Raw genomic sequence first — 11,685 nt, forward strand, 5'->3', positions numbered from 1 at the left:
AGACAAGTTTCTAGGTCGCACCTCCTTTTCCAAACAGATTGCTAAAACACCTCCCACATAGAAATTCTGTTACCACTATGGCCTCTTCTCTACATTTTCCATATCTTTCAATAACTCCTACTTTCTACTAAACTTTTTATCTCTTCTTTTGCTTCCCTTTCCCTTTGCTCTCTAGCTGGGGAATTTGGAATGATGAGAGAAAGACAAGGGACAATCTTAAAGATGAAACACTGATCGAAAGGCCTAAGATATCATGTAGTACTTAAAAGACAATTAAGTAGTTTTCATTTACTTATTTTCCATTCATAATAAACGTTTCTTTTCTCAGCTTGCCATTTTTACACTCTGTGGTGTACCTTTTGAATTTGCATGGAAGGAATCTTATTCACATAACTTCACAATGTCAGAGATATTACACCTATAAAGGATGTGAGGAAGAAGACTACAAAAATAATCTCAGGCAGTATTCTTGATTTGATGGCTTTAATGCCCCCAATACTGAGCGATGTAGAGTCTGAATGGCTTTTAATAATTTAGTTGGTATAGGTGCCTCCCCACTTCCTCAACACACAAGCCTTTGTAAAATCCTTGGCTCTACTGAATTCTTTCAGTGCCCACTGATACAAAAAAAAGTTCACATGTGCTGGCAGGAGGGTGAGGGAAAGAACAAAACCTTGGCCCATAATTCTCGGGGCCAATGTCAGAGCAGTCTTCCACCTGAGAAAAGGAAAGCCTTAACTCTGTGTCTGTGTTGACTTCTCCCTACGTTGCAGTCATGGGAGGGCCCAGACTCACATAATTTTCATAGATGTCTGTGTGATTCCACTCCAAGCCATCGTCCAGTACTGTAATAACAACTCCTTTGCCTGTGATGCCTTTTTGCCAAACAGGTATCACATGGAGATCCAGCTTGGGCAGGGCTGCAGTCATCCTAGTATCTTGCTGATAAAGAAAAACAATTGGTGAAATCATGATTTACTTGCTGCAAAATGAGAACTGAAGCTCAAGTCTGGAGACCCATCTTTTTTTCCCTAGGGTTACTCTACTTTTTAGAAGAAGGCAATTAGGTGAAATAAAAAACGAAGTTGATGGTAGAGCCAAGTGAATCATCAGAGGACTGTTCTTTTCCCAGTTGTTCCAGTGGAAAATCACTTGAAAGGATGAATCACTCCTTGCCCCTTCTCACTGAGCTACATAGCTTCTGAGATGAAGTTTATCCCTAAGTTTCATTCATTTATAATGACATGCTTAAGCTTTTGTATCTACCAAAGTTTTATTTGGTGTCCCATGTTTCCATCTCTCCCCAAATCATGAGCCACCCTTGCCACACTGAACCTACTTTATATTGTCTGGTTCATAGTCATTCATGGATGTTTTAATAACTTTTCTAAAAGCAGAACCTGGAATGCCCAGGAGGCTGCTGTCTCACCAGAACTTGCAATTTAACTGCTTGTTTCCAAGTACAAGTGATGTATTTTTTTTCCAAGTATGAGTGATTTAGAGAGTAAGTATCTATGCAAGGTGATTTGGAGTTTTCTTTTTCAGATAAATTTTCTGATAGTTACAGTGCATGGGACTATAAGTGAGAAGAGCTGTACAGCAAGGGAATAAAGAGATGAGCACATTTCTAAGCATTTGAGGGAGATGCATTTGAGGGAGATGCTTTAGAAAAGTGCCAGGTTTCTGGTGAAAGGGACAGTAAGAAATTTATAAATAATAACAGCCAAAAGTGTCAATGAATGAATTTCCCCCTGGCTGATTCGCCTCAGAAAGAAGTTGGGAAAAACTCTTTTTTTTTTTAAAGATGTTTTCATTCGCTTTAGAGAGAGCACATGCAAGGGGGGGGGGGAGGAGCAGAGAGAGAGAATCTCCAAGCAGACTCTCCACTGGGCATACAGCCCAAGATGGGGCTGATCCCACAACCCATAAGATCTTAACCTGAGCTGAAACCAAAAGTTGGGTGCTCAACAGATTGAGCCACCAAGGCACTGCAGTAGGGGAAACCTCTTAAAAGAACTTAGTAGGCCAACATGAAGCTAAATCACAGGAGATTGGAACTACACATAGATTTTTGGCCAAAGCCAGAGAAGACCTCTGTATCAGTTGCAAGAACAATCACACAGCATGGTATTTAAGAGTATGACCTCTGGAACCATGAATTATGGTCCTACCGCTGATAATCAGATGACTTTAGCAAGGTACTATTGCCCATGTCTCTGTCTCTTCATCTGCTAAATAGGTATAATCATTATATCTACAATATGATGTGAGAACTAAATGAGTTCATTCATATCAAACGCTTGGAATAGTATTTGACATGCAGTCAATACACAAATGTTAATGAGTCTCTTCTGCAATGAACACGTATTGCCTAGGTTAAGAGAATGTTAAGAGGAATTGATCCCTTTTCCCATCCTTTGTACAACAAAGATGTCTAAGCCTTAGCCTATGGTTGTCGTGAAAACTTAGCTTTTATAGTATTCTCAACAAAAAACCACTTCTATCAATATCTATTACTGACATAGAGGCTTAATATTAAAATGGAAGGGAGAACACTCTGCAGGCAAGAAGGGGCACCTAAAATTTCTCTACTCAGGGACAACTGGGTGGCTCAGTCAGTTAAGCCTCTGCCTTCAGCTCAGGTCATGATCTCAGGGTCCTGGGATTAGGCCCCATGTCAGGCTCCCTTCCCTCTCAATCTGACCCTCCTCCCCTCTTGTACTCACTCTCTCTTTTGAATGAATGGATGAATGAATGAATGAATGAATGAATGAATAAATAAATAAATAAAATCTTTTTAAAAATTTCTCTACTCGGGGCGTCTGGGTGGCACAGCGGTTAAGCGTCTGCCTTCGGTTCAGGGCGTGATCCCGGTGATCTGGGATCGAGCCCCACATCAGGCTCTTCCGCTATGAGCCTGCTTCTTCCTCTTCCACTCCCCCTGCTTGTGTTCCCTCTCTCGCTGGCTGTCTCTGTCTCTGTCAAATAATAAAATCTTAAAAAAAAAAAATTTCTCTACTCAACGCCCACATACCAATGAGGATTTGGTATCTTTAAAGTAAAACAGTTTGCAAGTCTAGACATCTGCATGTAGATGTCTTTCGTCTCTCCTTGTGTTTCTTCCTTTAGCTTGGTTCAGAAATTCTCACTTCTTAGCATGTAAGAATTGCCACTCAGGGCTGTATATACTGAATCATGTTCATGGTATCCTTTGGATGATTTAAAGGTTCTCAAGAGTATCTTTGACCGATGTGATTTTTGCCATGATTAATGTTTTGGAACTCTTAACTCTTAACTTGCAAGACATGATTCTTCTGCATTTGCTCCAGATAAGTTTAAGAGAAGAAAGTAACAATCCTTCCTCTCATAACAGCTAAAGATCTGTGTTTCAGACACTTCCATCTGGTAAAACAGGAGATCCAGATCATGGATCTCCCATCAGCCCTAATCTCCATAGGTAACATAGCCCTCTACTGAATTGTCTATCATTAAAAAAAAATCTATTTTGCTGATGTAACAAAATATATGGCCCAGGCCCTATACAGTCCTTCTGTAAGTACTTACCAAGTACCACTGCTGATTCCACATTGGATCATTGAAGAGATTTAGTGCTGAGTCTCTTAAAACTGAACGTTTACTTCTCTCTTTTTCATACTGTTGTTCAGCCCATATTACCTACAAGGAGTTTTATAGCAAGAAAATCAGCAGTCAGATAGTCATCTCTGTGTAACCATCTTCCCTCTAACTAGCCCCAGTACCCTCCCCATCAGAGTTTTTGTTTGACTGCAGATCAAACTGGCAGCTCAGTGAGAAGAAGGGATTGCCCACTGGGGAGATGAACATTTCCTCTATTACAGTAAACTCTACCTTTAGGGGGAGGAGAAGGAGTCAGTGAAGTGATGATTCCCTCAAATTATTTACACTATGATTCCAGTGGAAGTAAACGTTCAGCCTGCTTTCATCAGCAAATGGACCATAATACCGATTTTTTTTTATTGTGGTCTTAGGGTTTTGTAGCTGAAAATTTGTCCATTTTCATGGAATGAGTCAACAAGCTAAGAGATTCCAGAGACTGCTGTTATGGTGCTCTTACAGCTTAATTTCTCTTTCTTTACACGCAAAACGTAGAAATTACAAATGTTATGCCAGACAAGAAAGGTGCTGTGTCTTTGTGAATCTGAAACTCTGGCTCCCTGTGCTTTAAGCTCCTGCTTAAGAATATTTAATATGAGAAACAGATCCAGGTGATGAATGAGCACTACTGACCATGCACAGTTACCATTAATTTAGTCTCATGTATTATGCAGAGATCTGACAATACAAAAATTACCTTTCCCACATTTATGGCATAATCCTATTATGTTTGAGACCCTGAGTGGGTGAGGGACTGCCTTGTGGTTATATTCATTATGAAATAATACCATGCTCTTATTTCGCTGGGCAACATGACTGTTTCCTACCCGAAACATATTCTCTCTCTCGTACACATGATGATAGTCCAGTGTCTGGTGGGATGTTGTTAACGTGAGAATACTCATGAGTCAGATCCAAAAATAAAAACTAAAAAATAATTTGTTGCTAAAGGATAAAACCATCCACTAAGACTGTCCTGAATTTTGAATTAGAAAATCTATGGCAAACCTATTATAAATATTGGGAGGGACTTGAAAGCTAGACATTAGTCACTATAATTTATTTTTAAAGAGCCTGTATGTTCAAGCTTAATTGTTTTGGCTTAAAATACCTCAATGCTTGGAATATACTGCCTGTCATCTGAGTTGGTCTTTGGAAGCTGGCTGCTAGGGAACAAGTACTAATCTTTGAAAGAGTCACTTACAGTTGGAGATTTCATTAACAGACTAGTAAAGATAGCCTATTGCTGCATTTCAGAAGGCTATTTTGAAAGAATATCATCCCCCATCAAAAAAAGAGCAATAAAATGAAAATCAAAAACAATTTTTAAAAAATGGAATATAAGAAGAGGCACTCTGCCATCTGATCAGATTCAATTGTTGGAAACAGTGTTATGATTAATGTCATTAACTACAAATCCCATATTAATCTCTATAATAGCAGACCAAATGCAGCAGAGGAAATTAGTGATATCTTTCTTTTACTTATATAAGGTATCATGTACTTAATGTAAATAATCTTTCTGATTTGGGAAGAGCATTAAAGATCATCTCATCCAGTTTTCCACTGCTAGCTTCTATGGGTGCTAGGATTTTTTTCTAAAATAAAGTTATTCTGGGGATAATTTTTCATAAGATTATATGGACTCCTTTTTATGATGAAGGTATGTTGGAGAATAAACTCTTAGCCTTTCTTCATTATCACTTGAGATTTTTGCTCCAAAGTCAATTATTAAAGAAATATCTAAAGAATACAACTGGGTCATTTGTTCACTTTAGTGAGATACTTGCAGTAATAACAGGTATTGCTCCACTCTGTCCAATTTTCTTCTGTGAAGATGAGAAAGGAGGTCAATTTGACTTCCTTGTGCATTAATGTCAGGCATGCATTTAGGCAGACAAGGAAATCTCTTTCTTGCTTTGCTCAAGGACTAAGCCTAGCCAGAGTTTTGGAAGTTGTCCTACTTTTCACAGTCCATTCAATGAGTCATCTGCTTTGGGATGGCAAAAGGAAGACTTCCCTGGACAAGGAACTTTTCAAGTAATGTTGGGCCTCTGATTTGGTCTCCGTTTGGTCCCACACATCTAGCCATTAGCCCGAGTAAAAGCTGGGAATAGGCTTAGGAGTGCTGGTTCGCTGTCCATGGTCCTGATGTAGTGTTCTTTGCCTAGGTGTGGTTGCTGGTAACCCAGACCCAGTCATTCCGTACCCTGATAATTTGCCTTTTTATTCTCCCTTTTAAAATTCTATCAGTTTCAGAACAAAATAAATAGCAAATTATTTCACAGGGTTTATAAATTCCATGTACTTTCAATAGTTTTATCACCTTTCCGTCACTTATATTTTCTTTCTAGCAAGTTGAAAGGATGTATTCTATCTCTCATAAAGCTTCCATAATTCTCTGGAGTGTTCTAGGCAATAGAAATCATGATAACAGAAAACAGGCCAGCCCGGAAAAATTTCTACCAGTATGGCACATTCTTGAGAAAAGGCAACATTGTGTATACAAATTTCAGTACTCCCAGTATAGTCACCATTTGTATTGATATGTTTGCTGATCTTGAAAACAGACTTCAAAAATCAATAGGTACACTAGATATACATTCAAATTGTCCTCACACTATTTACCTGTATTCATTCTAGACCTTTCCTGCTCTTGCCTAATCACTGAATATGTATACAAACCAGGATAAAAAGAGATCAAACGCTTTCAGTGAAACAATACAATACTTATGGAAACATTTGGCTCATAAACACATGGATTTAAAACTCGCTCAATAACACTAGTTTCCCATATAACCAAACCAAACAGAAATGGCAAAATGTGTTTTCAGTTTTGCTGAAATTTATTAAAATTAGTGTTCACATGTTAAATTTCTTTGGCATCCTCACATTGGACATTAAAGTGCTCAGTAAATAATAGGCATATAACAAAAGGTTGTTAACTAATTGTACCGGCAAATATTTTTATTAGAGCTGAAATTTAATTTTCAGTACTCATTTTCATACTCTTCAGCTGGATTTGTGAGCTAGTATTTTAAACATATATTTTTATACATATTATATATAAAATTTATTTAACTCAGTCTATCCAATCCAATCCAGTTATTATTATGCGCAATTATAACCCTATAGAAATAACAGGAAACAATACAGATAATTGTGACCACATAAAAAATAATCATATTTGCAAAGTGCTTTTTGCTCATGTTGGAAATCATAAAGCAGATAAGTCAGGTTACTGGTTTGAAGACAAATGCATAACACTTACACGATCATCATCAGATAATCTCTTAGTAATATGAAAGGCACTCCTTCGAGACCTTCGGGGATGGTTTTTATGTTTGAATAAGTAATGATTTTCAAGTGATCCAATCTATAAAAGAAAAAAAATAAAAATCCACTTTATCCAAAATAAGTATATATGGGCTAGATTGAAACCCATGTAACTTAGAGACAGGCAATTTTTATTAAGCCAATTTTTATTCTTTTTGAGGAAGACACTGATAGAAGCCTTCGCTCTCTTGTCACTGTATTGAGTAAGTTGAGCTTAAAATATTATCACTTGGGCTCACTGTATGCTTGGGGGCCAGTGATACCTCTTTTTCACAAATTTCAGAGGAACAAAATTTGTTTCTGTGTGACAATATTCTGTAGGTAGACATTTCTTTTTAAAAAATCCACTTTATCAAATTTATCCGGTCAGAGAAGAATAATTTGTGGAAAGCTGGCAAACCCTTTGGGTACTCTATACAGTCAGGGTTACATTCAGCTAAAATGATTTGTCATTGTTACAAAACACAGCCAGCCACTGAATCTATAGTGATAATTGTTATAAGCTACTAGTAGAGACCATTTGACTTTCCACTAGTTCAAGGCTTTCCATACATGGAGCTGGGGAGAGGGAAAAGTAACCCTAAGAAAAGATCATCACTGCCTAGCTCTTCCTCTGCTATCAATGGATTTTGCTTCTGGTCACCTCTCTAATTCTATCTTTATCCTGAGGCCTTCAGGAGCTCAGGGTAGTGATGCTAAATTACTATAAACAAAAGGAGAAATAAAACAGAATCAAGAAAGTACTATCAATCTTTTCCAAAGAATTATTATTTTAAAAATGTTTGTTAGTAATGCCATTTTAGCTAGAAATGGCTAGAGAAAATATAACATATGTAAATCATATGTAAATATAGATTTACACACACACACACACACTATTTCTTATAGCTTCTTGTGAACATTCCATCCCTTCTTTGAAGATCCTACTAAGAATACTGATTTATTGCTTTTTGGTTTGGGATTTGTGATTTTGAAAGCAATTCCCATAATGAATGGTCCAGGTTTGGAAATATGTCTGGGTCTAACAGGTGAGAAAAGAAAAAGGGGATATTTTTCTCTCTTACCCAGTCTCTTTCCACACAGTTACCAGTACTGTTTGGCTGCCTAAAGGATATATGATTAAGTCCCCAGGTATTCCCCCATAGGACACACAAGATTTCCATGATGCCCACAGAAGCTACCAATACAATTCCACTTACTGCTCACACTCTCTTTAGATCCCAACAATTCCCTGCACTTTCTTCCAAGCTGCTTTCTATGTATCTTCCTTGTTTCTTACAATCTATTTTCTATGCCTGGAGCACCTTCTACAATCTCACCATGTTCTCCTGGCGACCTTGACTCTTCTTCCTAAACCCTTTGCAAATGTTTCCTCCACTGGGCTGTTATCAATTCCTGTCCCTCTTCAATCCCTCAATGAACAAATATTGAGACTCCAGGTGCAACTTCTATTACACCAAGTACATGCAATTCCAATTATTTGTTACTAAACCAGTCTCTGCTGGATTCTTGATTCCTTGAAAGTTTCTTTTCCTCCTATTACTCCTCAGCCCCTAACACGGAGCCTGGCACAGAACAAAATCTGGGCAAAAGCAAAAAGTCTTGGTCGGCTTCTGGGACACAGAGAAGTGAATCTGCGTATTGACTTTTCTCCTGGGCATTTTAAAGACAATTTGGTTCATGAAGTTGGGGAATGAAGCCTCTAGCAAGGAGAGGCGTATTCCCCAGCGGATTCGATCTATGGAATCGCCAACGCCCACGCCGATTACTCATCCGTGACTTCAGCGGCATCTCTACAACCACCTCCAGAAAAAACGCGCCAAAATGTTTTACAACTCCCTCCTCCCCCGCTTTGAGGCACAGTTCCAAGGCAAGGGGCGAGGGCTTGATTCCGAGCCAAGGAAAAGGAAAGCTTAGATTAGAAATCACACCGCCCTGGGGTTCCCCCAGGAATCGCACACCTAAGCTGTCACTCTAGTAATGCTTTAGCGCCCTTACCCTCCCCCCAGCTATCTATTAAACCAGCTCTCCCTTGGACAGGCAAGTTTTTATCACAAGCTGAAACCCTCCGGGAAGCTATTAGGCGTTTGGCTGAAGAACAAGAAAGAAAGAAAACCTTGCCCCACAGTCATTTCGGCAGCTTGACCCTTCAGGGGGACTGACCCAGCAAAGTTGTGAAGCTGAGACTTTGCAAGTTCCCGGTGAAGACCCGCACCTCCCGGTAGAGGCCAGGGGAGTTGGTCCCGCGTCTTTCACCCACCTTTTCTCCCGCCGTCTTCCCAAGCCGCTCCGCTGGCCCCCAGCCTCTGGGTCGTGAGTCCCGGCCTCTGGCGCTCTTCCAATGCCCTGGGCGTGCCCGAAAGGCTGGGGGCGGACATCACGGAGCCCGTTTGACCCCTTGCATCAGGACTTAGATCTGATGCTGCCATATTGAAGGGGGAAAAAAAAAAAAAAAAAGGAAACAGCCGGCTCCTGACGCAGAGACCAGCTGAGTCCCAGGGGACAGAGCGCACTGCCTCTCCCGGGGGCGCTTGGTTGGTAAGAGCCTGCGTGTATCTCAAGTTCGGTGTACAAGCGTGGAGGGTTTTTTCTCCCAAACCACGCGGGAATGGATTTAAATGCCAAAGCGGACGACAGCAAGAATAAGCTTTACCCAGCTGCAGCGGCTTCGTTCTGCCTGGCTGCTTCCAGCCCAAACAATAAATAATGCAAGCCTCCTTTCTCCAAGCGCGCCAGGGGCGAGAGCTGCAGAAGCTTCTGCTCTTTGCCACTGGGCTCAGGAGAGTGCAACCTCGGGCTCCCACTTGGGAGATCGTGCGTCAGTCCCGCTAGTCCCTGTGGGCCCCAGAAAGTTTCTGAAAAGTGCAAACTCTTACCTGGCCCAGAAGGTCATAGCCCAGCTCCTCCGCTATGGCCGAAGCTGCCTCCGGTCCCCCGGGGATTTCTGCCGCCCATTCATTCACAAACTGCCTCTTCGCTTTTACACTGTTCAGTGCACACCAAGCGCAAAAGAGAGCGAAAGCAGTACACTGCAGAGTCCAGGCTCTTCTCTCCATGGCTCACACACTCGCTTGCACACAAGTCGGAAGGAGATGGGGGGAAGAAGCAAGAAAGGAGAAAAGCCAGGAACACTAGCCCTTTTCGCCCTAGGACTCTGGACCACTTCTCGCTCCCAGTGACTCTGCTGAGATAGGAGGCGCGCGAGGAGAGGCTGGGCGGTGGCGAGCGCTCTTTGGTCTCCCGGCTGAGTGGAGCCCCAGCCCTTCCAAGCCGGAATGGAAATGAGTGTTTACACGTCAAATCGACGAAAGCCATCTCTTGACGTCAGATCTACCTGGACTAAGATCTGGATGGTATTCCCGGCGGGGTGGAGAAGCGGCTAAAATAAGCAGGGAAGGATTAAGGAAAGGAAGGAACCGTTTGCTGATATCAGTTAAGTCTGCTCCCTCACTGACTGTAAATTCTGTAGCCATGAGAAACATCTTCATTTCTCAAAAAGAAGTGCCCCTATTTGAATATTACTACCAAGAACCAAAGGCTGGGAGTTACAGTACACTTTGCCTCCCTCCTGTCCATTTTCTTTACATTTTCTTAATTATCCCGGGGGCGGGGGCAGGAAAGGGGTGAAGCGTTATAATAGCCCTGTGGAGATCAGCACCTGCTATGAAGAGCAGGGGTCTTAAGTCTGAAATCGGGCAGAGGCTGGTAGAGCAGAGAGGAGGGAAGCTTCTATTGCCCAGATTCTGATCTAAATTGCCTAAGAAAATAAGCATGCCTGGAAAACATTGTTAAAGCAGTAATTTTAAAAATGCATTTTTAACTAACATTGAAACCACCTTTAAAAAAACAAGTTTAGTTCATCCTCTCCTCAGTTTCTCAACTTAGTAAAACAATATCTAAAATTCTTTTCTAGATATTGCAAAGCCTAGTGTCACCCCCCCCTTTACTGTGCTTACCTGAAAAATAATGAATCACATGATTTTTTAAAAAAGAAAATTTTTTTCTTTAACTATCAACAGGGGGGTCTAGGGATCCAAACACTGTTGTGTTAACTCAGGGAGAGAAAGAGCAGGTTTTATTAACTCTGAACTTTGCATTTTTTTTCTTCACTTTAGTTTTGAGCTGAAGCTGTGCTATTATTTTTCCATAAAATGGACAGTGTCACTCTGTAGAAGAATTTTTCTTCATGAAAAGAGAATTAGCAAAAGTCTAAATGCCGCCTCGCATCTCCGCCCACCCCCACACAGACCTCGAAAATGGGTTCAGTCTATCTTGGCTGACTGAGCCTATCTCGATCCTGAGGGGGTGAAATCTGTCTGGAAAAGCCCCAGTGCGTAGTATTCAGCACCAAACAATGGACAGCGCCACACGCGGCCATGGCCAGAGCTGCCCTTCCGTTTGAGTCTCAGAAACTGCTCTTTTTGCAACTAGCCAGCACCAAGTTATTTCTCATTTGTTCTGTGTCTTTCCCCTCTTTAAAACAGAAAAAAAAAAAAATAGGAAATTAACTGCAGGGGGGAACTGTGGTTAGGTTCCTGATCGTGACTACTTGCGTTGAGCTCCCAGGAACGTGTTGGACTCATCCCAAAAGTGAAATTGCGGAGGCTTAAAAAAGTCTTGTCTGTGAAAGGTTTTTCTTTTCTTCTCTTTTCTTTCTTCTTTTTACCTTTTCCTTCCTTCCTTCCCCTCTTTTTTTTTTTTTTAAGCTTCCGACCA

At 40.9% G+C, this 11,685-nt stretch overlaps 1 protein-coding gene across 1 annotated transcript in view; it reads right to left on the bottom strand.

The window, feature by feature from the left end:
* PCSK1 (proprotein convertase subtilisin/kexin type 1) overlaps positions 1 to 10,225 on the bottom strand; it is a 40,333-nt gene extending 30,108 nt beyond the window's left edge. The window contains exons 1-4 of the mRNA XM_026498589.4: positions 9,846 to 10,225; positions 6,905 to 7,009; positions 3,565 to 3,675; positions 796 to 942 (exon numbers count right to left, since the gene is read on the bottom strand). Of these exons, the coding sequence (XP_026354374.1) occupies positions 796 to 942; positions 3,565 to 3,675; positions 6,905 to 7,009; positions 9,846 to 10,025 (543 nt within the window). The 5' untranslated portion in view covers positions 10,026 to 10,225. The remainder of the gene's footprint in view (positions 1 to 795; positions 943 to 3,564; positions 3,676 to 6,904; positions 7,010 to 9,845) is intronic.
* Between the last annotated feature and the right edge of the window lie 1,460 nt (positions 10,226 to 11,685).

The sequence above is a fragment of the Ursus arctos genome, unplaced genomic scaffold (genome assembly GCF_023065955.2).
Source record: "Ursus arctos isolate Adak ecotype North America unplaced genomic scaffold, UrsArc2.0 scaffold_5, whole genome shotgun sequence".
Lineage (NCBI taxonomy): Eukaryota > Metazoa > Chordata > Mammalia > Carnivora > Ursidae > Ursus > Ursus arctos.